This window comes from Colius striatus, chromosome 2, assembly GCF_028858725.1.
Source record: "Colius striatus isolate bColStr4 chromosome 2, bColStr4.1.hap1, whole genome shotgun sequence".
NCBI classification, from domain to species: domain Eukaryota; kingdom Metazoa; phylum Chordata; class Aves; order Coliiformes; family Coliidae; genus Colius; species Colius striatus.
The window spans coordinates 59,859,318-59,885,721 of NC_084760.1; the positions used below are offsets into that span (position 1 = coordinate 59,859,318).

Below are 26,404 nucleotides of genomic sequence, written 5' to 3' on the forward strand. Positions count from 1 at the left end.
TCTAAGTCCTCCCAGGACAGAAGACGCATTGACAAAACAGAACATGTACCTACACAGTTGGACAAGTAACAGAGAAGAAAAGTATTTTAGATCCTGTTGACAGATGCTAACTCTGTTCTATCTTTTTGTCTCTTCCTTGTTGAAAACCAGATGCTTATATAGTTTTGGAAGATACTTAGAGAGCTGCAGTATGGTAATGCCTTCTGTGGGTAATTCGCTGCTGAGTGAACAGTTATTGCTCCCTAGTAAGCTCCATGAAGGATGTTTATAGTATCATACAGTGACTTGAACTACCTTTAAAGCATCCTTGTCCTTTCAATGACCTCAGGTTGCAATAGTGTGTAATAACAGTCTTAAGAACATTCAACAGAAACAGTGAGAGTAGACTTTCTGCATGCTACTTTGAGAAGAAAAACTATGAACCTTATACATTTTGAGAAAGTTGTATTTATTTTCTCTGGAAAGGTTTTGAGTATGGGCTCCAACCTTTCCATCTGCTTGCTTTAGGATAATTCAGTCACCTTCAGTGTTTCAGGACAACTGGAACCTGAGAGCCTCAGCAACTCTCCTCCTCGGCTCTAGTTGTGGAATGTGGATCAACAGTCTTTGAAGAGCATAAAAATATTTAAGAATCTGGAAAGAGGAGATGAGTGGTGTAAGGAGGTGGTGCACTTGTTTCAGTACTGATAACTTTTTTGGTGGTTTATCTAGGTATTCAGCTGTGCTGGTGGGTGAAGTATCCACCTGCTTTCACTTTATTGAACTTGATTAAGTATCCCTTGCTTTTGAATAAAACTGAGCTGTTGGGGAGTTACCCTTGCTTAAAAAATTTACAAGCATGAGTAAGTGTTCCACTGCCTCTGGCAACTATAGGAAAGGTTATTTTTTATCTGTACAGTGTGCTTTCTATGTTTTTAACTACCTTTTTTCTACATTGGTAACTTTTTAAGGACAGAAGGTGACTCTGTTCTTGCTTGAAGCTCATTATTGTTTTTTCTGTTCCATACACTTTTGCAGATGAAATTCTTTCTCGAAGATATTTCAGTGTTAAGATCCAGGTTATTAGTCAGCTATTCTAGGCACACAAAACAGTGAAAACATAGTATGCCCTTCAGAGGTCCTGGTGGTTTTGGAAAATTCCTTGGGTTTTTGTAATACTGCCATTACTGACCCAGTCTAGACATTCTCGTTTCATGGATAGACATGACACAATTGTGACAGTCAATCATGGACATTAGAATGGAAAACCACTGCTTTGCATTACCTCTTTATTAATTTTGCTGTTGTTAATGGAAGTGCCTTAAACATGGGAGTGATGAGTTTTGTTGGGAAAGGAAGGTGGAAAGCAACTGAGTACAGGTAGGCAAAGAGCAAAAAGGATCAATACATAAAGAAACTTAATTGAGAATGTTTATTTCTTAAAAGAAGTATAAAGGTATTATTTGCCAAAGAAAATACAGAATAGAAGAGGGCAGCAGGAGAGATGGACAGAGCTAGGGAGGAGTGAATAGAAAGGGACAATAGCATTGACCATATAAAGGAAGAGGAAAATAAATTAGCAAAGGAAAGGTGACAGTAGCAAAGGCTGGTGAGAGACTTTCTTGTGCATCACTTATGACTTGTACAGTTGACTGATCTCTTTGGGATCCAGTGTCTGCAGCCAGTGTGCTTGTTAGCTCTGTGGCCCTTCTACCAGCTCCTGAGAATCACTGCTGAGACATTCTATTTAACTTCAGTTCTAGAGATGAGTGACAGAAATGATTTTACTCTCTAACCATGTTATCATATTTCCATCTGCCCAGCTCAAAATAAAAGACTTTTGAAACATTTTTTGGATTGCAGTTTTCCAGACGTTCAACCACCTATTCCCAACCACTATAATGTTTACAAAGCAAAGCTTTTACTGCTTCCTCCCACATAAAGGAAGCAGTGATGGGACAGATTCATCCCTAGATGACAATGTTTTTTGATTCCAAAACAAACTTTCTAAAAAAATATTTTTAAACCAGAAAGGACACTGTCTTCTCTGCAGTTATTACTGTGTTGGTTTAAAAACTTTTCTCAGTTACTATATTAAAATCAAATCTGACATTTTATCCTAGTGATATCTCAAGTTACAGACCATAACAAGTTCGTGTGCTACTTTTACATGTAACAAGGCAAGGTTCTCTAGTTTTATTTGCCTTCTTACTGAATATCATACTCCCTGTATAAATATGAATGGATAAATATATTGTATATTCTTTCTTTATTGGCTTTTTCTTGATTCTTGTTTTCTCTTTTGAGAGGAAGAATATGGGAGACAGTGGTAAGATTTTTCTGCTTTTGCTTAAAACAGACTAAACCTTGAAGGCAATTGTTAGGCTGACAGTATGGTAGTATCTAGAGATTTGAGTCTGTTGCTGTAGAGGATGCTGCAGGGTTCTAATGAAGTTCTTCATAGTACACCTTAAACTACATATACGTTTACTTGTCTTTAAAGCGATATATATATATGTATGTGTGTGTATGTTTTAAATATGTATACACAGCAGACTGCAGCATCCCAGACCTGAGCTATCACTATGTAAAAATAGTTACAGGTAAAATTAATAACCTACCTGCTGCAGCGAAGTCATGTATAGCAAGATGCAAAGCAAATGAGTGCACATCTGGGCTGCAGCACTGAAATGGCTTTTCTATACCTAGATAACCTTTAAAACTGACTTAAATGTTCCTTGTCATCTGCAGAGTTGATAATCTTGGAGCCTTTCCACTGACGGTAGGTCAACTAGGAGTATAATACTTTCTGCTGTGGCTGGTCAAGACTGCTGCTGCAGGTGCCCAGTACCAGTTGCTGCACCATTTTCCTGATGAATGCTTGTGCCATTTGCATGGATAATATCTTGACTTCAATTGTGTGGATAAGGTTTTGATTCATAGCCTTAAACACTGAGGTGCAATTGCGTGATATTTTCCACTAGATTAGAGTTGTGTGCTCCAGAACATTGTCAAATGCTTTACCTCCAAGCTTATTTTGTGAAGCTTCTTCATTAAGCCTTGAAGAAAGAGGAAAAAGAAGAAGGCTTTAGTATTTGGCAATAAAATATTTTTGAGACTAAAATTTAAGCCAGTGGGACTAATGTTAAGAAAGCAGAGGCATGAATAGAACTCAATAGAACTTTCCAGATCTTCATTTATTCTAGACCAACGTAGCGTTCTGGGGTAAGGACCTGGACCATGTTTTCTCTTCTGTACATATAAGAAAGAAATTTAAGAGCAGAACTGATTTCTGGTAGAGAGACAAGGAGCATTTGTAGTATGCTGTGGCTTGTGGCACTACAAAGTTTCCAGACTATTCTCACAGGAAGAAGAAGGTGCAGTATTGCTTTAAGTAGCGTTACCAGTTTGTAATGTTTTCTACACAGAAGTACATTCATGTGCCTCAGTGAACATAATCTTCATGTTTTTGCTTATTGGAATTAATGATGTTCATGAAAGTGTAAAAACTGAAAATCTGGAACACAATACAAAACAAATTTTGTAACGTTTGGTGTCAATCTCAGGAATTATTTGTGAGAACTTCAGTGAGGTTTTACCAGTTTTATTTGGGACATATTATAATGCTACCACTGTGGAGTGGGTTTTGTTTAGATTTTATTTCTACATTAATTTGGTGTCACAATTAAACTTTTGTTTTTTAAACATGCATTACCTACACTGAAGGGCTGTAGGTGAATATGAATACTCCAATAGTGTCATTTAAGTGTGGTTTTTGTTACAAGAATGCCTTAAGTGGCATAAGTCCCACAGGTCAGGTAAACATCTGAAGATATGGAAATAAAGCTCTTACAGATAGTAGATGTGGCTTTTGTTTGTTTTAAAGCTTGTTTGTGGTTACATGTCAGAGGACATTATACTTCTTGATCTTAATGGCAGGGCCTGGTGGGAGTAGAAAAGCCACATACCATCAACCTGAAGCAAAATGCTTTCAAGTTGGTTTTTTAAAAACAAAAGAATTAATCTGTAGTTTCCAAATAATAATATATGTCAAGAGGACAGGAACAGGTTTTGCGCTCTCCGCCAATTTTACTGGACGTTGACATCTTGCATCTGACATTCTACCTGCCTAGCTGTGCATGTGCTTTTGTCTGAGTGATATTTCATATGGAAGATTTCAAATGTCTAGAACAATTTATGTGGAAGATAATACTGTTGATACTGACATAACATAAAATGTTGTTGATACTGCACCTTAGTGTACTGTTTTTAAAAAAAGACAAACACAGAGCTATAAAATTGTGTTCATTCTTGACAACTGGATTACTGGACACTTACACTTTTCTAGCAATTGTAATGCACTTGAGAGCATTGATGGTACCACATTTTTTTTTCCTCATTCTTATTTTTGTTCTTTCCCTGTCATTTCAAAGATTTTTGAACTCAAGTAGTACTTATGTCTGCTAGACGTTTTTTGAATAATCTTAAGATTCTGGACTTGCTTGGTTCAGAATTCTAGACCAAAATTTCCTTAAGACCACTCTATAATTCCCCTTTTTGTGAATGCTATGTATATAATATTTTAAAATATTTATTAATATGGTTTATGACAACTTAAATCCAGCATAACATCTGAACTTCAAGGCTCCTGGAAGTTATTTCCTTGCTGTTTTTCTTAACTTGTTAGTGAACAAGTTGTGTAGGGAACTGTATGTTTGAGTAAATCAAAACTATTTATGTTGTTTTTAACAAGTGCTCACAGTTTTTTTAAGTAAGCTTAGGAAATAATGTAGGTACATTTTAAAATGGGATGAATTTTTGCTGTATCATAACGTGATTCAGGCATCTGTCAAAGACTGACTCAGCAGCTCTTCCTGATGAGGGAAAAGGAAAAGAGGGACAGACTTTGTGTAGGCATGTATGTGAAGCTATTGAAGCACTGCTTGAAAACAGTTTTTCCTCGGAAAATGACTGGAAAGAAGACAGTGTATTATCACCTACCTATAGCTCCCCAAATAATTCTGAATAAGAAAGCCTGCATTATTACAGTGCCTTCTCTTTCAGGAATTTTAACAAACTTACATTCTCACATTAATAGAACAGCCATCAAGAGGGCATTGTTGACTTTCCTGGACTCTAATTGCTGTATATGCCTTGGTAATATATAAATTTTTCATAAAGAATTTATGGACCAAATCCAATACTTAATGAGGTTAAACGGAATTTTCCCCTGTGATTGTGTAAGCATTAGATCTTGCCCTAAAGTGCTGGGCAGGACAATATGGTGCTTTTTTGATAACTTGAATGCATTTAGAGTCCAAAATAAACATGGCCATACTTTCTGGTCAGTGTAAGACACTGTGTTTGGTCTAATGTGACATACCACAGTTGTCTACCATGTTATGCCCAACATCCAGTATGAACTGGATACTAGGAAGTGGGAAAAGGTTTTCCTGACTAAGAAAATTATAGGTATCACTTAAGGGCCATGACTGCTGTTTGTATTCTGTATTCTGTGGTCAATGGCAAAACTTTGCTTCACCTTCTTAGAACAACCAAGGATGAAGGAGGAATTGAAGCAAAGAAAGTTGTTTTTTTTTTTTTTCCTTATAAAATTGATACATGTGTAACCATAAACATCTTCTATTTTTATTTGTGAGAAAAAGGCCTCATTGTGTTTACGTTAAATAAGAAATACACAGACTGGGCCTTGGGGACATTCATTTTCATGCACCAGTAATTAATGGCAAACAACGTAACTACTTGTGTGAGTGGAAACTGCTTGTAAAAGCAGTGAAATCAGCCTCCTAACCTGCATGTGTATCAATTTCAGTACAATTGTATAGCATTATAGAGAAAACTAAGCCTTTCAGAACCATTCGGTGATTATTTAAGATTACTTTATTTTCCTTTCTGTCCTACAGGTACTCTGTGTCTGCATGTTAACGACAATCCTAGGATGTATATTTGGCCTGAAGCCTAGCTGTTCAAAAGATGGTAACTACTATGCCTTTTTAGTAATATTTTGAAGCAATTCCTTTTTGTTCATTTTCTTTTTGTAAATCAATTTTGATATTATGAGAATGACACCCTTTTTTTGCCTCAGGAAGAGAATTGGGTGCGTTACTTGAAGCAGTTTTAATTAGAGAGGAATTATAAATACTGGGAAATAAACCTCAGGTCTATTCAGTACTTGTGTGTACTTACTTGAGAGGTAAACTGATCCTGGCACTCAGTGTCTGGTCTGGCAGCTTCCATGTATCCCAACTGTCACTGTGGTGATGTCACATGGCTGGCTTTTCTCAGTTCACTATAAAAAAGCCTAACAATTTCTATTTCATGCTGTCCTGGAACATTTGTTTTTCATCTTTTCCAGTCAATTATGGGGGGGTGAAGCTATTTTCTTGCCAGTTAGAATTGTTGTCTGAAAAATGTTCCTTGTTGGAATTTCTCTGGCTGTTTTCTGTCCTGAAAAATATGTGGTTTTTTTCAATGGTGAAGTTTCTTCAGGTAGAAGGTTATGAAAGATATGTTAAGAAATCAAGCTTTGCTTTGGGAACAACTATCCAGACCAGTTTTGAAGTTAATCTGTTTAACAAACAGTCCCACAATGATTTCTAGTGAAAATTCAGATTACTGATTTTGTGCTAGAACATTTAGTTTTTTTCTCATTTTATTATGCCTTTACAATATTGGCTCATCTCGTTTTCCTAATATCATACACATATCAAGATTCTTGAGGAGTTAAATGATGAAAGATTTACTTCTTTCTGGTGGTTGCACAGGATGAAACAGACTAACCAATTGCTTAAGTCTTGTAATGCTTCATGTCACTAGCTTCTTTTTTTTTCCCCTAGACAACCCCAGTCTAGTGGAAGAACAAAAATTAAGCCAGTGAGCAGTATACTCAAGTTTGTCTCCTGTATCTAGCTTGGAACAGCCCTTCCTGTGTTTTGAGATGGTATCTTAACCATGGTACAGTGGGATGCAGAACTGGGGCTTCTTTAGTTCCTCTGGTTTGTGTGAATATAGTCCTTCAAACAGGACGTAAGCATGGCAAACGTACCCAATGCAGTCTAGATTCTAATGAATGTTTAGTTATTTAGAGAAAGTGGAACACTGTCAGATATGAAAATGAAGATCTGTTCTCTACACAAGCATTTCACTGTTCAGGTCACCCTTATGGAAAACCTAGGTTCAGATTTCATCTGACAGATCTTCCATATTCCGAATGACTACTTGTATCTTCTGGTAATATAGAAAGGCAGGGACAGTGACAACTAGAATTGTAGTTTTGTTTCACTTGTCTCTGTCAATAACAAAACACCACTTTCCTGCTAAACCAGAACAGGACTCTGTTCAATATAATGAACAAATGTTTTTGTTCAATAAGAAAAATAAATATTTATTTGGATTAAGATTTTCCTTTTTTTTGGGCTGAGACTATTTTTTCAGCCATTCTATAAGCTGTGAAATCACTAGTTGTGTAATTCCACATGCTGACATTAATTTCTTCTGCATTTTGACTGATTTGGACTCAGCCACTGACATGTATCATTATCCAATATTACAGTGAAAACCTGCAAAGGTCGTTGCTTTGAAAGGACCTTTGGAAGCTGCCGTTGTGATAGAGATTGTGTCAAGCTTGGAAACTGCTGCTTAGATTACCAGGAAACATGTATACAACCAGGTAAGGATGGTAAATCTGATGGGGGTAATCTATTCTGTGACGTGAGATGGCTCCGCATAGATGAGTACTGTGGTCTGTAACCCCAACTTCTTTCAGATGGGCTGTGAATGCAAAGGGGGCTGCTGAACAGCAGAGTGATTCTGATGTCAGTGGTCTCCCCCAATTTGTGCTCCCTCCATTGTAACCATGAGTGGAGTTGCAGTGGAGATGGCAGTACTGGGAATGCCTGTGGAAGCATCAGAGCTCTGCTGTTGTACACAAACAAAGCTTGTATTTCACCCAGCTGGAGTACATAGGAGCTGAGAGAGGCTGTGAGGGACTTTGCTGCTGCCCTCTTGCTTTGAGAGAGGAGGAACAACTGCAACTCTGTCCCAGACAGCCTTTTGTTTTCCATTTAGGGGTGAGAGAACAGGGATCTGTGTTGTCATTGGTGTCAGGGACAACTCCTGAATTCTCAGGCAAGCTGGGAACAGGAGTGCATTCTACATACTGTATCTTTCTGTCATCGCCTGAGTGAAAAGGGGAAGGACAGAGTAGCCCTGTGAGAGCTGTTGTTACTCCTTACCCATACTCTGGCCCTCTGCCTTGTTACTACCCAGCTTGAGTGTGAAGCAAGGGTCCTTTGTTGGCCTTTGGGACAAGGCAGGATGGCAAAACAGATTGCAGTGGTGGAGAACGATAGCAAAGTGGGACACAGTTCTCATGATTTATCAGAAGATGAAGGGTAGATAGGTAAAGGTGTGAAAAGTACCACTGAAATTTTACAGGAAAAAATACTAATGCAGGTAGTAACACTAAGGACAGAACTTGACTATTTTCTCTAATTTAGTTTTGCCTTAATGCTTCATATGCATTCGGTCTAGATAAGAGTTTAGATTAGTCTAAATAAGAAGACATTGTGGGGGATCTCATTAATATTTACAAATATCTAAATCGTGGATGCCAGGAGGTTGGGGCATCACTTTTTTCTATTGTGTCTAGTGACGGGACAAGGGGTAAAAGAAAGAAGCTGGAACACAAAAAGTTCTGTTTAAACATAAGGAAAATCTATTTTACTGTGAGGGTGAGGGAGCCCTGGCACAGGCTGCTCAGCAAGGGTATGGAGTCTCCTCTGGAGGTTTTCAACACCTGCCTGGATGTGTTCCTGTATGACCTTATATAGATGGACCTTCTTGAGCAGGGTGGTTGGACTAGATGGTCTCTATAAAGTCCCTTCTACCATTCTATGATTCTATGATATGTGATATTCTTTCCAGTTAACTATTTTTGTTCTCACTCCTCTTTAGAGTATTTGTAAAATTTATTAACATAGTTTCACTCTGAATTAAAGTGCCAATGCTGGCTTCTAAAACCAAATTACTAAACTGAACTGTGATCCCTGCTTCAACTGACTGTTGTTGAAAGGTCCTCTAAATTGCATAAAGCTTTTTGCTTAAAGAATAGTTGCATGGGATTTACTCTTCACTTTGCTTCATTACACTGCTCTCTCTCAGTTTAAAGAATTCTTTAAAAACAAAATGGAAAGTCTATCTTATCACTAAGAATGTCATTTCATTGTTTTGTGGGGTTTTTTTAAATTAATTAGCCTTAACATCAACGAAGGATCAAATTATAGTACTATGATGTAACTGGAACTGTAGTATTCTCTTCTGTCTCTCATGGAAATGAAGATCTACTGACATTGGTAGAGTTACTGAAGTTCAATATTCCTGAAAGTGAGAGTAACATCCTCAGAGTGCTTTTAGGGATTTCTAATTGCTAGTTATATATGAAAATCACTGAGTGTCCTCTAATCAAACATTTAGATTTGGCTTCTGTGTCTCTTAAGACTTTGACTTAAGTATGCATTCATATTTATCCTCCCTGACTGCAAAATATCTGCTTGTGTTAACAACTGATAATAAAATGATCATCTTAAAATAATACAATGTATTGGAATATTCCATTAAAAAAAAACTGATATGCTTCAGGGGAAGAAAATATCTATGGAAAAAGTGCAATGAAGCTGAAGGTAGTAGGTCTTCCTGTGAGCTCATGTAGATAGTCTGAAATAGGGTTAGAGTGATACCTGTGTGTATAAAGTGCTGAAAGAAGCTGGAGTACCAGGTGGTCACTGGTAAAATCCATTCTGGCTTCAGTGCAAGTCAGCATAAGCTGCTGCTGCTCAGTGTTTTGTAGGCATTCTGAATTCAGGTCAAGCTTGGGATTTTTTCCTGGGAGAGTTAGTAGGGAGCTTCTTTATAGCTTCTTTTCCAGAGTAAAGTCACATATATTATGGTATTTAAGGAGGTCTGTAAAAAGGATTCTTTCTGATCTGTGATATTTATAACTATATGCTACATAATTGTATCCAGATGGCTATGCACTTGGATTTCTTTTTTTCCAAAGTGTTGAAGCTTGCCAATATTAAACATGCATGAAATACCTCAGGACTTATTTTTCAGTGAGGACATGTTTAAGATGGAACTTAATGATGAATACCAGTGTTAAGTGTTCTGTTCTTCTGCCCTCTCTGTTTTTCAGCCCACATATGGACCTGCAATAAATTCAGATGTGGGGAGAAGAGGCGACCAGAATATCACTGTTCCTGTTCAGATGACTGTGAGGAAAATAAAGATTGCTGTATCAATTATCAAGCTGTTTGTAAAGGTAAGTATCTTCAACAAATTCCTACAGTTTCATATATGTACCCATATTTGTATGGAAGGAGCAGAGATATATAGTATAACTTAAAAAGCATCCATTAAAATGAAAAAAGCCCCTTCTATTTATTAATAAATGTACTACTTTAAAAATAAATTGCACTCGTTTGTTTTAAGGAGAGGCAAGCTGGGTTGAAGAAGAGTGTGAGGACATTACTGAACCTCAGTGTCCCAAAGGGTGAGGATATTGTATATTTGCATAGCTCTGCTCTTTACTTACATTTTTGAGATGATTTTCCCTGCTGTGCCTTCCTGGGACCTGCTTGCCTTTCTTACCCACAATAAGAACAGTGGCCAGACAGAGAAGGACAGCCAGCATTTGGTAGTGCATACTAACAGATCAAGTTGCTCTATCCCAGCAGCACTTGTGTATTCCAGCACTCGCTTGACTTGCAAGTCATCTCTATTCCTGAACCCTGCTGTCTCTTGCAGAATTTTGTGCTCTTATGCATCCTCATTATTGTCCTATATGTGTTTCAGTAGCTACTGTCTCAAAATTGAGACCCATCTGACAATCTTAGACTCCTAAGACCGCTTCTCCTGCTGGTCACTTCTAAAGACCTTTCCACTTCCCTGTCTGTTCCAACCCCAGAGCTGCAAAGTGTGGACAGATCACTGTCCCAGCTTCAGCAGTGAGATGGCATCATTTGCAAGCTGTCTGAACTACTTTTGTTAAAAGGTGTAAAATGCCATGGGATCCTTGTATTCTTTGGCTCAGATCCACAGTGGGCCACTCCTCTAGGTTATGTGTTCAGTGTATGAGGAATGACTCATATAGCTTGTGGCACCAGCACTCGGGCTCAAATAGTACAGCAAAGCTCCCAGCCAGGAAAAAGCCTAGATTTCTTGTACTGTTTTTTATGGTGATATCTTCAAATTGACTTTAAAGCTAAGGTTAACTGCAAACTGGGATTGTATGTATAAGTAATTAATAGAAATGACTTAAACATTCTTGTTTGAGATGTTCCACTGAAACATGCTGTTGTGTTTAATCGTTGGAGTGTCAAGCAAAATAGATTTCCTTTCAGAATATGAGTACTTATCGTTTTGATTCAAAGTGGTAACAAATGCCGATACTTCAGAATCTTCAAGTTGGAACTTGAAGCTTAAAGCTTTAAGTCCAAGGCCTCAGTAAGCCCGTATGTAATTGGGCAATTCTGGAAGCGTTTGTTATTAGTTTTTGTTCTGAGGTTGCAGCCATTCAGGACTGTGTACTGAGAACTGGCTTTATGATGCTGATTTTCCTAAAGCAAGGTTAAGAGGTGTTATCCCCAAGGGATGGATAGACAAGGAAGAGCCTTGTGCAGATCTGCAGTTACAAATGTCATAGGGCAACTCCTGTTGGTTAGCATGCTTTTAGGTTTTTTCTTTATTATTTCTGTTTAGTGAAGGAAAGAGAAATGTAGTTACTCTACTAATTTTTTTTTAATCCTGACAAAACTAAAAATGTTACAATAAAACTCAGCCCAGGAAAGGTTGATGTGTGGTCAAAGTTGAATCAGAAGGTGTTAACTGAAGACTTATCTCAGACTGTTAACATATAAATGTTTCACAAAACTTACAGCCCTGTAAATTCCCTTCTTCTTGTGGTGAGGGTGGCAAAAGTTGAGGGGGACTAGTCAGTGCTCATTCTGAGGTCTTGGGATAATAATTCCAATTCTTTGCTTATTAATACTGCATGTTTTGTGGGTTCAAACTGCTGTTTTTATTCTGTCTTGGTTTTGGCTGCGTTTGCTCTTGTGATGCAGAACAGAGAAAAGCAGTGTTCAGTGAGGTGCATAATCTGAGAAATCCTACTTATTTCAGTGAGACTTGTCAAATACTTAAAGTACACACCTAATTATTTGCAAGATGATGGTCTATGTTATTTAACAGGATTGTAAAGTTAATGGGCTGTGAGATTTCAGGAGCGATCTAGTCGTTCCCACTGTTTTAGGAGTGAAATAATGCTTAGAATGTAAACCTACTAAAGCAGTTTATCTGCTTAGCCAGATAGTTTTCCAGATGTTTTAGGTTTAAAGTACAGCAAAAGATACTATTACTGTTTCTTCTACTTTCATTGAGCTGGAAGAGCAGTTGACCATCTTCCTCTTTGCAGATCTCTTCTGTGTGTTTGAAGATTGCTATTATGCCTTCTGTTGAGGCTTTACATACTTTTAGCAGAAAAAAACCCTTACTTCCTATGCTTTATGGCTGTATATAGTCAGTAGAGTTATGTGTGTGGAATAGGAAGTTTTCAGTGTAGTATGTTTAGCTTTTCAAGGGGACTTTCTCTTTTTTCTTCTATCTTTTTTTTTTCCCCCCTTTAATTGTGGTCTAACTTGCCTGCTGCGAGGCAAGTCAGCTTGGCAGTGTGGTCTGCAGTTTTGGGCTCTTGTTCATCCAGACTGGTGAACCTGCTAGACCACAGCAAGTCTGTTTCTTGCATTATATTTCCATAGAAGCTAGTTTATAGGAGGGGTAATTACCACTGCATTTCCCTGAGCGTGGAGTCAGGATATGACTGATGTACATATTTATCCAAGAGCTGTGAAACACCCTTGTCATACTGTTTGGACACAGCCAGCATGAATCACTGACAGGGTCAAAATTTGAGCCTCCTAGGCTTGCTTGCTATGGGAGCACATTTTTGAAGTAGCAAATGTAACCTTGGCCACAGACCGGAAGAAGTAATGGAAATAGTTGATATATCTCAGAACTGAGCTCAGGTCAGTTTGGGGATTTTACTGGAGCTGTTGCAAAGAAAGTGCAGTTTAACATGGTCTGACATACTTCGCTTCCCTGAGTACAGGGCAGATGACTTGACTATATGAATTTCAGCATGTGTAGAGTATAAGACAAGTGAAATAGCCAATCTGCCTGGTTTTGGCAGTGGTCTGTTTTGCCAAGTTTAATTTTACTTGTGCTAGAGGGTCAGTAGCTTGATTTGCAGACAACCAAAACATGTACTTAACAGTTGGTTTACTTGTAAATGCCAAACCAGAAGCAGTTGCGTAAAGCTAAGGAGCCATTTTAGAATATTTTTGTGTGGCTGCTTTGTTGTTTGGTTTTTTTTTTTTTTTTAATTAGACTTATGGGCAAGCAATATTGAGGAATCTTTGCCTCAGAGTGAATCTTTTGCAGGAAACTTTTCAGTGAATATTTTTCGACTCATGTGTTGGACGACATCAATATGTTGGGAGGTTAGAAAAGGTATTTGCAAAAGTTGCAGAAGATTGAATCTGTGGTGCAAAAAATACATGTAATATGAGCAAAGTGAGTACGTGAAAATTCCCTATTCTGTAGGGAATTCCCTCTGCCAAAGGACTTTATTCTTGGTCTGAAGGTTATTCGTTTTCATTCCCAACAAACTACCCCTACTAAAGTTTTCAAAAGATGATATTAAATATACCATATAAATAAAAACTAGGCTGCAAAAATTAATCTTGCAGATACATCTTAATATTTTATTTTGTCTGGGGTGTAGGGTAATCTATGTAATGATGCTGACTGCTGAAGTCCTTTTGGTTGAATAGTTGTCCAAATTGTTGATTAAAATTTTCTTTGTATAGCCATGTTTGTTTCACTGCAATAAGGCATATAGAAATTTCACTTGTAAATGACTTTGGAATTTTTAGTGAAGTACCTCACAAATGAAATTGCTGACACTTTAATATGTCTTCTGTCCTTGCTGTTTTCTTTTGGGAAACTTAAGTGCAACAAAGTTGTTTTTTGGTTTGTTTTTTTTTTTTTTTTTTAAATCAGTTTACAATTTGTAAACATCAAGGAAAAAAATGAGCTTGCCATTGGCATATAAAATATATTCAATTCTTATATGTGAATCTATATTTTCAGTGGTTGTTGCTGCACTGCAGCAGTGTGGATTTTGGCAGTCTCACATGTCCTCATCTATAGGTCGAACAACAGGATTTTTTTTTTTTTCTTCAAGGAAGAGATACTGATGGCTATTCATGTCTGTGATACAGTGTTTAAAGTACTTAACAGCTGGAGAGAAATTGTTTGAACAGGGTGGAAGCTCGGAACAAGTTAAGGCTAGAAAACAGATCCTGTGGAGACTAGGAGGGGAGAATTTATTTCCTCAAGTTCCATTGAATTTATCTGTCAAGTTTCAAGCAGAAATATTGTTATAATGTTCTAGTTGTAGGGCCACATTTTTCAATTTCGAGTTGGTAGTACTTCTGCTACAGTAATCAAGTTCTTAAAGGTTAAATAGACTTTATAAAATGAAAGGAAAAGTGTTAACAGGTGATTTAACATATCCTGTATATTAGACTTTCTTATAGTTTCGTGCACTGTATATGTAAAAAGGGTTTGGTTTTGTTTTTTTTCAGCTAGATTGCAAGTTGTTTAGGAGCAAAATGAATAAAACAAAGGCATGACTTCACTTTGCCTTTTTTCTTTCCCTGCTCTCACCTCAGAGTGGCTTGAGGGCGTTGGAGGGGCTGAATCTTGCTCCAGTAAGACTGATTTCAAGACAAGGATTACCAAACCCGCTGAAGAGATCACATGAGCACCATTGGCTTGTTCTTTATTTTATTGATACTACTGAAATCAGGCCTTTTTTACATTATTTACCTGCATATACTCTACTGCAGTCCTCAGACTCTTTGTGCAGGGTTGCTACACCAGCCTGTGAGCAGAAGGACCAGGTGACTGGTTTGCTTGCTGCTGTGCCAATCTATGAATCTTCCTGCTTAGGAAGTCTTGTTTCCTTGGTCTGGTTTATAGTCCTGTAATGAGCATCCTCATGATTTGGGGGAAACTTTCTTGAAATAAGGGATAGGTAATTATTTCTTTGTCTGTCTTAATACTTGAATTTCTGTTTGTTTAGATTTACCAAATCTCCATTGTTACTGTTTTCGTTGGATGGCTTCAGAGCAGAATATTTGCAGACTTGGGGTGGACTTCTACCTGTTATTAGCAAACTACGTGAGTAGTTTCTTTGTCTAAGCAATGTTGTGATGTCTTACCTGAGAAAATCCATAGATGTAGCTATACTTTCTCTTCAAAATCCTCATTCTTCTTCCATGGAAATGAAAAATGTTGGCGTAAACGACTGTGCACAGAGAACTTGAGGTGTGGGTTGGATGAAAGAGGCAGAGAATGAGGAAAAGGCCCTTCGGATTTTCAGTGAAACCTTAAATTAAGTAGCCTATACTTAGGAGGTGGATGCTTTTTGTTCTGAGCTTACTTTATTTCTTCCAAATAGTAGACCACGTTTCATGTTGTGTTACATATTTTCTCATGTTTAGGTGAAATGGTTTTGGAAAATGGGAAGCAAGATAGAAATCATTTGATAATATTTGAAAAAGAAGACAGAGAAGGAAAATAGTAGAAATAGGTTATACAGGACTAATAGAAATGTGCTGAATCTGAGAACTGTCATTTAACAAACATTTTTGGAAGAAATCAGAGCCTCATAAATATTTTTTTTTTCCTAACTTCTTTAGTGTCTTAACTTTGTAGTGCCTAAGTAACTTCACTTACTTTTGCTGTCTTAATTTTGGCTGTGGTCTGTAAAGAAGTGATGGCATTTCTTGTCTGGAAAATATACTAATCTTCTTGTCATTCATAAATTACAACTTAGTGTGGTTGGTTTCAGTTTTACTAAAAATAAATAGGTAAAAATACTTGGGTTTTTTGGTACAATGGTCATTACAACTTGATCTGTTCCAGAGGATAACAATTCACAGATGTATTTGAAGTTTTAGCTTTTGGTTTTGTTCCATGTTAGAATGAGGCATTTGAAATAATTTCATTAAATTCAGTTATAAAATTTCAACTCAAGAAGACCTTCTTAGGCATTTCAAGGCGAGGTCTAATATAAAGCCCCAATCCAATGAGTTCAAAGTGCCTTGATGCAACGCTTCTTATCAAACATTTCACTTTTGTTTTATTTACACATTATGGCCCATAGGGCCAGTGAAGATGGCCCAGTGGTAGTCTTTCTACAAGGTTGTTACTTTTGGCTCTTTGGCATCAGATGAAGTGTTTTGGTTATCACATAGTATTTTTTTTTGAAGTCATTAATAAAGACTCTTCCTTCATTTCTGAAAATCAGGGCCCCATGCAATAGCCTGTGGAAATTTAGGCACCTAACTTAAGTAATGTTTGCTTAAGTGCTTTGGTCTGTCTAATGACTTTTCATACTAGCAAATACTGTCCACTTATCTCCTAAAAAACCTGTGATTTTTATATCAAGATAAAGAAAACTTTGACATTCAGCCTAAAATAAGATCTTACTTCTAATTAAAAAAAAAAAAACAAAACAGCAAAAACAAGACTGCTAAACAAATAATGATTTGACAGACGACAGAGAGCAAAGGCTCCACTGTGCCAATGGCCACCTCATCTCTGGGAGCACACATGATAAAGGAGCTGGTTGGTTTCAAGATGCAGACTTTGCCTATTACATACCAGGGGAACTTCTGAGGGTCTGATTTTGTTTGATTCGTTCTTATCTGTGCATCCTTCTCACAAGGACTGTGTTTTGTTCAAGTGACCTTTGAAGCCAGTCCTTAGAAACAGATAAGGTTTTTATTAATATCCATTTATTCAGCTTTATATGAGTGTGGGAAGAAAAATGAAGTATTAACTCCAGAATTTTGAAGAATGAAAATTTTCTGGAAATATCTTTTGACTTTCTATTTTTCTTTACAGCTATAAGTCTTACTGAGAGAAACTAGCAATGGTTTTCATTTCTATAATTCTGCTGATTCTCTTTCTTCCTTTTAGAGAGATGTGGAACATACACCTCCAGTATGAGACCAGTGTATCCTTCAAAAACCTTTCCCAATCATTACTCCATCGTCACAGTAAGAATTCCTGTATATTATGTTTCTACTACTGAAGAGACTATTCGTTATCAAGTTGTTTCCAAGAGAACAGTATACCCAGCCATTATTAATTTTAATAATAGTAGGATTTCTCTTCAGAATATGAAAATTTATAGATTGTACTCTTATTTAATTTAGATTAATATATAGCTAAGTGATCATATCTAATTTGATCGAGTAATCCAATCCTTTCAAGACTAGCTGCAAGAATTACCACACAGATGTAAGGTCACATTGCTTTACAACTTCATTTATGTAAATATTTCCACTAAATTGCTGCTCTCTATTGAAACAAGAGCAGCCTGACTCCTATAAACTGCCAACCTTGCTCCACTTCTTTAAGACAGCAGAGAAAAGTATGAAATGAAGGGAAAGGATTGGACATCACACTGGTGTTGACTCTGATGGGCTATATCTAAACATGGATAGGAATGTCACAAAGCTGAACGTGTAAATTTATCACCTCCTGCGTATAGGAGGAAGAAGAAAAATGAAAGTTTTCAACACCAACTGCTACATTCAAATCAAGCAGATTCTTTTTGGTTTCATTATGTCATAAGTAAAATTCAGTCAAATACTTGAGCAAGTTGCATGCAATGGTAAGTCACGCTGTTAAATTTGAATCTTGTGTTCGTGGAGTACAAGTCACATACAGATAATTTATTGGCCATATTTGTCTAAGAGACATCTATTTGTGTAGCTGGAAGGTTCTTCTTTTTTATGATGTGATATGGCATACTCCAAATTACAGGGGCTGTATCCTGAATCTCATGGTATAATCGATAACAAGATGTATGACCCCAAAAGAAATGCGTCTTTCACTCTAAGAAGCGAGGAGAAATTTAATCCACAGTGGTACCAAGGACAGCCTGTAAGTACTAATAGACTGCTGAGGATATGCATGGGGCTGTTATTTAACTTAGTATCACTTGGATGCATAGTGATGTTGAAAGAGTACAGAGGGTACTTTTAAGTCAGCCAAGAAGCATTACTCAATATGATTAGGAATTGGTACATTAGAGCTGCAAAATGACAAATGAAAGAGTATAACAGTTTTTGCTGAACTTAAATGGAATTTCTGTTAAGGAGGAAACTAGCTTAAAATAGCAGATACCAGATTTTGGTCTGTTTTTAATGTGTGATAGGCTTGCAGTTAACTTCTCTGAGGAAATTCACAGATTGGTTAGTTTATTAACAAGCAATAGTAAAGGTTTACACTTTGTCCAAATTACTACAAAGTCTAAAGATATGTTTTTAAGATATCTCAGTTTATTGAAATGGCTATGGCAAATTTGCCAAGACTGACAGCAGAATCCAAGTTTGGGTGAGTGCTAGCCTGAAGGACATCAAGAGAACTACTGCAACTGTTTGTTAATGTGAGGACGACCAGTTTTTTGTTTTGGTTTATTTTTTTTGAGGAAGGAACACACAAGTGTAGACTGTGGGCCACCGAGAAGAAAGTGGTGTGTAAGTTAGGCAGGAAAGCATGCAGTGGATAGAACTCTGCAAATCATGAGACCAGTAGTAATATCAGAACAGTTGATGAAAATCTTGCCTCCCATATTTCAGAGTATGTGGAGCATAGGTCCTTGGAATGTTTCCACCTATTCTCACTTCTCTGTTTTTGAGAAGTTTTCACTTCCTGGTGTTCAACCATAGGTCTGCCATTGCATTATTGCTCCATCCATGGGAGCTAATGGTTCCTACTTATGTCTTGCGGCCCCCCCCCCCCCCTTCCCGAGTGTAGCAGCAGACAGGATGAGTGTGTTTGTTGTAAGGAGTTAGGTTCTAAGGCATCTCTGGACTGCAGATAGTGATCACATGCAAGATTGAATATCTGGAATGCTCCATTTACAGTTTTAGGTTTTGATCTTGCAGAAAGGTGCAGAACTGATGGGCTGTAGACAGCTAATTCAATGATTTGCACTAATGATGGCTACTGTTCTCCTGCAGATTTGGCTAACGGCTATGTACCAAGGTCTGAAAGCGGGTACATTCTTTTGGCCTGGGTCAGATGTAGCAGTTAATGGAAGTTTTCCAAACCTGTATGAAAAATACAATAGGTATGTAAGCTCCTGTGTCATAGATGAATATTTAACTGTTGCAGTGGAACTGACACCAGAGAAAGCATACTTTTTTCCTACTTTTCTAAGCAATTGTACGCAATGTTGAAAAAAACATAGAATCCTATTAACTTAGTGTAATGTAGATTCTTTGTCTAGTCATTTTGACATTCCTCAGAAAGCATTTTACAAGAAAGCTGTAGAAGAATCAGCTTTAAGTAGCCAACTTTGAAGCTTTAGTGTCTTTCTGTTTCTAAAAAACTTTTGTGGGTGTGTTTATAGAGTCATTCAATCCAAACTTCCCATACAGTAAATAGGTCAGATCTTGACATAATATTACCCATGAAAACTAGAGTTTTACTATTGACTGTGGTAAATTGTTGCAACGTATAATTGATTTTCATTACAAATTTTGAAAATATTTCACATTAAAGCAGACATGTTTTAGTCAGTGATTGCTCTTCACTGCATTTAAATATTTTCTGCCTAATGAGAATTCTACATAGATCTGTTTATCACCACTTGTTTAATAATACCAAGTCTTGCCCAAGAAATTGGGCTTTTTGTTTCTGTCTTCCTAAGATCATTTTCTCTTTGTATGCCATGGAAATTCGAATTCCACCTATATTTTTTTTTTTTCTCTAGAAACTTGTACATTGTGAATTGAACTTGTGTTAAATAGCTGAATTTATGGGTGCTTTATATTGTTACAGGTCAACATGCTTATTATTGGTCTGTTTCAGTAATTGATATAGAGCATCTTCTTTGACATAATATGAGAACTTGTATTCAGGCAGTTTAAACATTTCTTAAAAACCACTTCTAACCCGAAACTTATACAAAACACAGGAATGAAAATCTCCACCTGATTTTTGCACCTTGAAACCAGTGTTCTCTTTGTATAATAAAGACAAGCAATGCTGGCACCTTTATTCTTACCAAATTGGGGAGCATTAAATCAGGTTATTAACACCTTTGGAGCCACTGGCTATTTGCATAGATAAAGTACTAAATAACCATTAATAGACTCCAATTGAATTTGTTTTTTCTCTTCTAACATTGTGTTTATAATGTATGACTAAAATTTTGTATCTCTTGGAAATACATGGTCTGTTGTTCTGATATACAGCTCAATCCCCTTTGAAGAAAGAGTGGTAACTGTTCTTCGCTGGCTGCAGTTACCTGAAGGTGAAAGGTAGGTACACAATTGCACGTGTAAGTTCATGTTTCAGTGGTATTGCAATTAATTACTTTGTTTAAAGAAGAAATTGTATTTACAATATCTTATGCATTATTCTAACCATGTTATATTATTATTTAATGCAAGCTTGTTTTGACAGAAACCTTTTTTATTGTTACATTTCTGTATTTCCCTTTAATATGTCCTTCCTCTGAGTGACAGCATTTGTTTCAAATGTTTGATATCCATTGTTGAAGTATAATATTTTCAAATTGTCTCAACATGTATGTAAAATGTTACATTTTTGGTACTGTTTGATATAGACCACACTTTTACACTCTGTATTTAGAAGAACCAGATTCCTCAGGCCATAAGTTTGGACCAGTGAGCAGTGGAGTAAGTAGTTTTGTAGATTCTTAATTTTCTTCTTTTTCTAAATTTAATTTGAAGCTTTGCTCTGAGTCTATAACACATTTCTATAATTCATGTTAGATTAACCAAGACCACGTTCCATATGAGTATTAGGAAAAAAATGCGAATAGACAGCCCATCCATAATTAATTTTGGTACAAAGTAATAGACTTACTAAATAGGTTGTTAATTTTTTACTTTCTTTATTTTTATAACTTTGAAATTACCAGAGCATGTTTGGGTATGTCTTCTGTGTTGTTTTATTTGCTCCAACTAATTCTCTATTGATTTTAGGGAGCAGGGAGGGCCACAAAGTTTGTATCCTTTCAATTTAGTAGGATGGGTATTTTTGTAGCAATAGTCCAAGTTTTGATGGTTAAATATTCTTGTTATAACTGTCATTAATTTTCTTCTAGTCTCTGTACAAAGGTCAACTGAATATTGGTCTTATATCTCTGCAGTTAGATTTTTATGCCTTCTCAGGGTGATGAAAGGGATATTTACTCTTATCACATGATAGATCTAAACAAGAAATCTTTGGGACTGCCTCTGTTTTCAAAATGCTAAATAGTTTTGCATTTTAACAAACCCAAATGGAGAAAACACAAAAGAAAATGTTTTTTGGAAACTCAGGAACTTGGTAAATTTTCTCACTTTGGTTGGTAAATTTAGGAACCTTAACTGAGTGTTTAAACTCAGTGGTAGCAACAGAAAAAGCTCTTGCCAATCTCTCTTCAGGTGTGAGCAGTTAGTTCCTTACAAGAACAGTAAGATGAATGTAAGTGCTCAGTGAAGTGCAGACAACTAATTGGAACTGCAGTATAGAGAGCATGTTTAAACAGATTATCCTTTTCTTTTGGTTAGTAAGTGATTCTGAAGTTCTGTATGTCAGGAAAGCTATGTTGAGGAAGATCCTGAGGGTTTGTATATGGTCTCCCCAGGAGCATCTCATCTTTGCTCACACAAAGCAAGAGAGCTTGTCCAGGTGGTTGAATGAAGTAACAGTAATTAATTTAAAAACACTTTTTGTTTTACTTAGCAAGATTTCAAAAGTAACCCCAGTGACTGCCTACACAAGTGAACTTGAATGTCAAACCCCTAATCATGAGCAGTGCTAGACTGATAGCTTGTTCTTTGGCTTTTTCAATTACTTTAATTTGCTCTGAGACTAATATCTAGTCACAATGTCAAGGAAAGTTTGCTCCAGGGTCTCTCCCAACAGGAATTTTGAAGAAGAGTGCTGCAGGCTGGGCTTTCTGTCTTCTCTTCCTCCCTTTAGTAGTCTCCCATCAGCAACTGCACCCTGTTGTCCTTGATTCTGCCCCTGGTAATAAAACAAACATCCCTCATTTTATACTTTAAAGCCATCCTCACTGACTATAGTCTAGTTGTTGGTTTAGGGCTTTTTTAAAAAATGTCTTCAACTGAAATAACACACAAACGTACAGCTGTGTTTTTGTGGTGCAGTTTTTAAGGTACAGTGTGAGAACCAGAAAAAAATGGGACCAAGGGCTGTATAGTGTAGATATAGCCAGTCTTCTCTAGATGGAAGTAGCCCTGAGCAGTGCAGGTGCTAAGCAGTCTGCAGGCACTTGGTTTTCTGTAGCAACACCTGAGTCCATTCTCGAGAGATGTGAAGACTCTGCATCTAAAGGGTGTACAACAGTAAGAAATCAAAACCAGCAAAAAGCAGGTTTAACAGAGTATTGAAAATGCTGTAAGTCTCCAGTCCTCACTGGTTCCTCCTGTTGTGTATGGTATATGTGCCTCCTGTAGTGTGTTTGGAGGTTACTGCAGTTTTAGGTCTCCTGTGTCTTTCATTTGTCTGGACTGCATTTAGCCTTGAATTTTCTATGAGAGATCTTTTTTTTTCTTTATTAGAAACTTAAATTTGCTCACTCTCCCTAGAAATAATTACTTTTTTAATTGAAGTGATTAACATTTGCTTCATGTTTCTATTTTTGTCCTTCAGGTCATTATGGCATTACAGAGAGTGGACAGCATAGTAGGAATGCTGATGGATGGTCTCAAGCAACTGAACTTGCATAAATGCCTGAACATTATTTTTATTTCAGATCATGGTAAATTTGATTTTTATTTTTTTGAATAAGTGTATTGGAATTTTGAAGAGCTCTTTTTATAAAGTAATATTCTGAGTTTATACCTGCGTGTTTCTGCAAGGTTAGGGAAGGAGCTAACATCTAGAACTTACACTTTATATTACCAAGATGGTGGAAGAGATAATCAGTGCAGGTGAGAAGGATGGAGTGGAGAACATGTGGAGAAATGAAATAGTTTTCCTATTTTATTCCTAATTCCTGTGAACTGTAAAAGAAGAAAAAAAAACCCACAATTTTTTTAAACTGTTCTGCAGAGAAATAGTTTGAGAATTGCTGAAGTAGTGAAAATACAAGCCATATCTTCCTTTCAGTTATGACTTCCCTTACCTGTTATTGGAAGACTGTGAATATGAAACTGATTTATTTTTGTAATAGGTTTCTATCTCTATGGAATTATTTATATAACAAGTTATATATTTTACCTGTATTTTTTTTCTGCTTCTTTTCCTGACAAACAAAATATAAGCATGCTTTCAGGCAGCATATAACTGACTTGCAGGACTCTGCCATTGGGATTGATCCAAGCCAAATATCTAAGCAGGTTTAAAAAGTTTGCTACATTAATGGTGGGTAAACCTGCCAAGAGTTATTAGAAGTAAAGAGTTCAAATGCAATATGCGACTTAAAAGTTCTTTTGACTTCTGGAAACTGATAAGGAACACTGGGAGCAAGATCATTCTGTAGTTGCTGTGCTTATTGGGTATTTCCCTAGAAGTGTTACGAAACACTGTTAGGTAGGATGTTGGGTTAAACAAATATTTGGTCTATTACTAGTATTCTTAGACTCATAAGATTTCTTTCCCTTCGGAGAAGATAATTTGTCAGTTCAACTGGAGGTCTCCTTGGATCAGATGGCTTGGAGTTGCTGATAAAAATACTTGAAATTACATTTCTGGCTTCTACAACTTAAGTTACAGGCCTTCCTAGCAAGGCTACTTTACATTGATATTCCCATTTTTTTAAAGAAAATTTCTTTCCTTTTGCAGGGATGGAAGTAGGGAGCTGCAGAAAAACAGCATATCTGAACAGCTATCTGGACAGTGTTCAGGATTTCATACTGGTACCTGGTCCTGCAGCTCGCCTAAGACCTAATAATGTTCCAGATGAGTATTTCTCTTGTATGTAGTTGCTAAACTAATTTTTGTTACTTGGTTATACACTTGTGTGCTTTACAAATATGAACTTAGAATCCACATATTCCATTGGTAAACCTGAGCGAACGACAACTAGGGACAGCATGGATAATGAAGAAATGCTGAGTAGTGCAGCCATGCCTTTAAAGACCATTTGACTTTGCAGGTCTGAAAGCATATTTGAGTCCTGTAGATTGCTTTTCCAGGGTGTCTTGGAGTGACCAATTGCAAATGCTCTTGCCTTGTGAATGGTGTTCCTTTAGGTGAGATCTTTGGTCAAATATTCCCCCTCTCATGTCTTGCCTCATTTCCTGATTTACCAGTTTTTGTATCAATTTACTATATTTCTGTCTGAAAGGAATGTTAGATTGTTACTATCTCTTGGATATTATTTTGAGTATTATATTTCCTGGTTATTAAAAATCAGCCCAATGTCCTAACAGCAGTTTGTTCAAACTGCAAATAAACATAAATAAGGTAATGAACCTGAGTAAACATCAATGAATGCTTACAAATGTTAAAGTACATTATTCAATCTCAGTTTAGGTGAAGACTTAATGCTTGCAGTTTTTGGTATTTTTTCATGTTTAATGCAGGCATTTCCTTCATGTTTTGTACTTGTTTTTTCCTAGTTTATTGTTTTCCATACCCTTTAAAACTTGTAGACCTCAATCCCAGTGACTTTAAGTCCTGATTGCTTTATTGCTTGATGCTGTTCTAAACTGTCATTGGAGAAGGTGAGGGTCAAATGCAGTTCCAGGTTCTCCCCGGAGAAAACAAGTTAGAAAGAGGGAAAGAATATTTTCTTCAGTATCCCCATTTTCCAGTGTAGCTGATTTTATAGCACTGTATACATCTATGCAGGGATTGTTAATGGTTTCTGTGCCAGTGTAATCCTTTATGTACTTTAGTCACGCATTGGATATCAGACTGAGGACAGAGTAACTGTGTGAAATGTAATGGGCTTGTGTTATACAAAATGTCAAACAGAATGATGTAATGGTCCCTTTTGGCTTGAGTGTAAGCATCTGAATCATAGCCAGCTTATACTTGGCCATCTTTCTAAGGATGCTTGCCAGATAAAACTGCTGCCTTGGTAATTACATTTGTTTTTTCCTTAGAAATCTACTGGCAAGCAGGAAAAATCCAGTTTGATTAAGCACAGCATTTAGTTGCCTTTTTTGTGGAAAAATGACTGCTTGGATTATTTTTCTAACTGTAACTAATATAGTTGAAAAATTTAAAGCTGTAAATAAGTAAAAGTATATTTTCTTCAATAGCTTAACAGTTTAGTGATTGTTTTGCTCCATGTGGCTTCCTTTCTGGAGAAGTAATTTATGTCCAGAAATCTTTTGAAATTAAGCTAATGGTATTACATGATGGGGATGCTCTTATTTTACATCTTCTTTTTTTTTTTTTAACTTAGGTGACTAATTTTTACATATGATTCTTCTAGTTAATTATGAAGGCATTGTCAGAAACCTCACAGTAAGTGTCATCTTATCTGTTCTTCTACCTTAATTTCTACTGGCATTTACAGGTACTTTAGGGCATCATCTGTTTGCTGGGCTACGTACAGCATCTGGACTTTGAATCAGTGACCTCTCATACACAATGTAGATAAAAGCAACAACAGCAGTTCTACGCAGGGGAAGGGAAGGTCAAAGTTGAGTAAGATGTCATATAGCTATCCGGTTGTGCATTAACTAAGGTTTTGTATTAATTTCTTTCCATTCACATTGCACTTCAAACTGGAGAACTTGTGTATCTGGACCATACTGGCTGAGGGCCAAGTCACTGTAAACATCAGCTCTATTTCCTGGACAAGCATAAGATTTACTTGCACACACCTTTTTGATAAACAACTTCTAGAGGATGTTGGTTTTTTTGGGTTTTTTTTGTTTTTTTTTTTTTTTTTTGCAATTCCAGTTTAAGGGGTTTTCTCTTCTGCTCTATACTTGACTTTTACTTCCATCCCTGACCCTAAATCCGTTTGCTTCTCAGTTGCGCCGATGCTACTGTCAGTGAGAGCTATGCTGTTTGCGTAAATGACTTCACTATTCAGAAATTTCAGTATTACAGTAGAGGGATGATTTTTGTTTGGGTATTTTTTGACTTTTTTTTAAAATTGGCAGTGGCTCTTAGATTTTCCCACCAAATATTTGTCCAAGTGATCAATCTAAAAATCCTTTGAATGTCTGTTAAAGAGCTGTAGAATTATTGCACTGGATAGTCTTCTACCACTGGTGACAGCATCATGACATTCATATATCAGTGTAATTCTTTATTA

General features: G+C 36.7%; 1 protein-coding gene across 2 annotated transcripts in view; it reads left to right on the forward strand.

The window, feature by feature from the left end:
* Window positions 1-26,404, forward strand: part of ENPP1 (ectonucleotide pyrophosphatase/phosphodiesterase 1) — a 54,446-nt gene that overhangs the window by 9,411 nt on the left and 18,631 nt on the right. For both annotated transcript variants that reach the window (XM_061989566.1, XM_061989567.1), the window contains exons 2-14: window positions 5,904-5,976; window positions 7,553-7,669; window positions 10,193-10,318; window positions 10,489-10,549; window positions 15,203-15,300; window positions 17,107-17,186; window positions 17,959-18,078; window positions 19,161-19,270; window positions 20,400-20,465; window positions 20,774-20,846; window positions 22,834-22,942; window positions 23,968-24,099; window positions 25,571-25,602. In XM_061989566.1, the coding sequence (XP_061845550.1) occupies window positions 5,904-5,976; window positions 7,553-7,669; window positions 10,193-10,318; window positions 10,489-10,549; window positions 15,203-15,300; window positions 17,107-17,186; window positions 17,959-18,078; window positions 19,161-19,270; window positions 20,400-20,465; window positions 20,774-20,846; window positions 22,834-22,942; window positions 23,968-24,099; window positions 25,571-25,602 (1,197 nt within the window). The remainder of the gene's footprint in view (window positions 1-5,903; window positions 5,977-7,552; window positions 7,670-10,192; window positions 10,319-10,488; window positions 10,550-15,202; window positions 15,301-17,106; window positions 17,187-17,958; window positions 18,079-19,160; window positions 19,271-20,399; window positions 20,466-20,773; window positions 20,847-22,833; window positions 22,943-23,967; window positions 24,100-25,570; window positions 25,603-26,404) is intronic.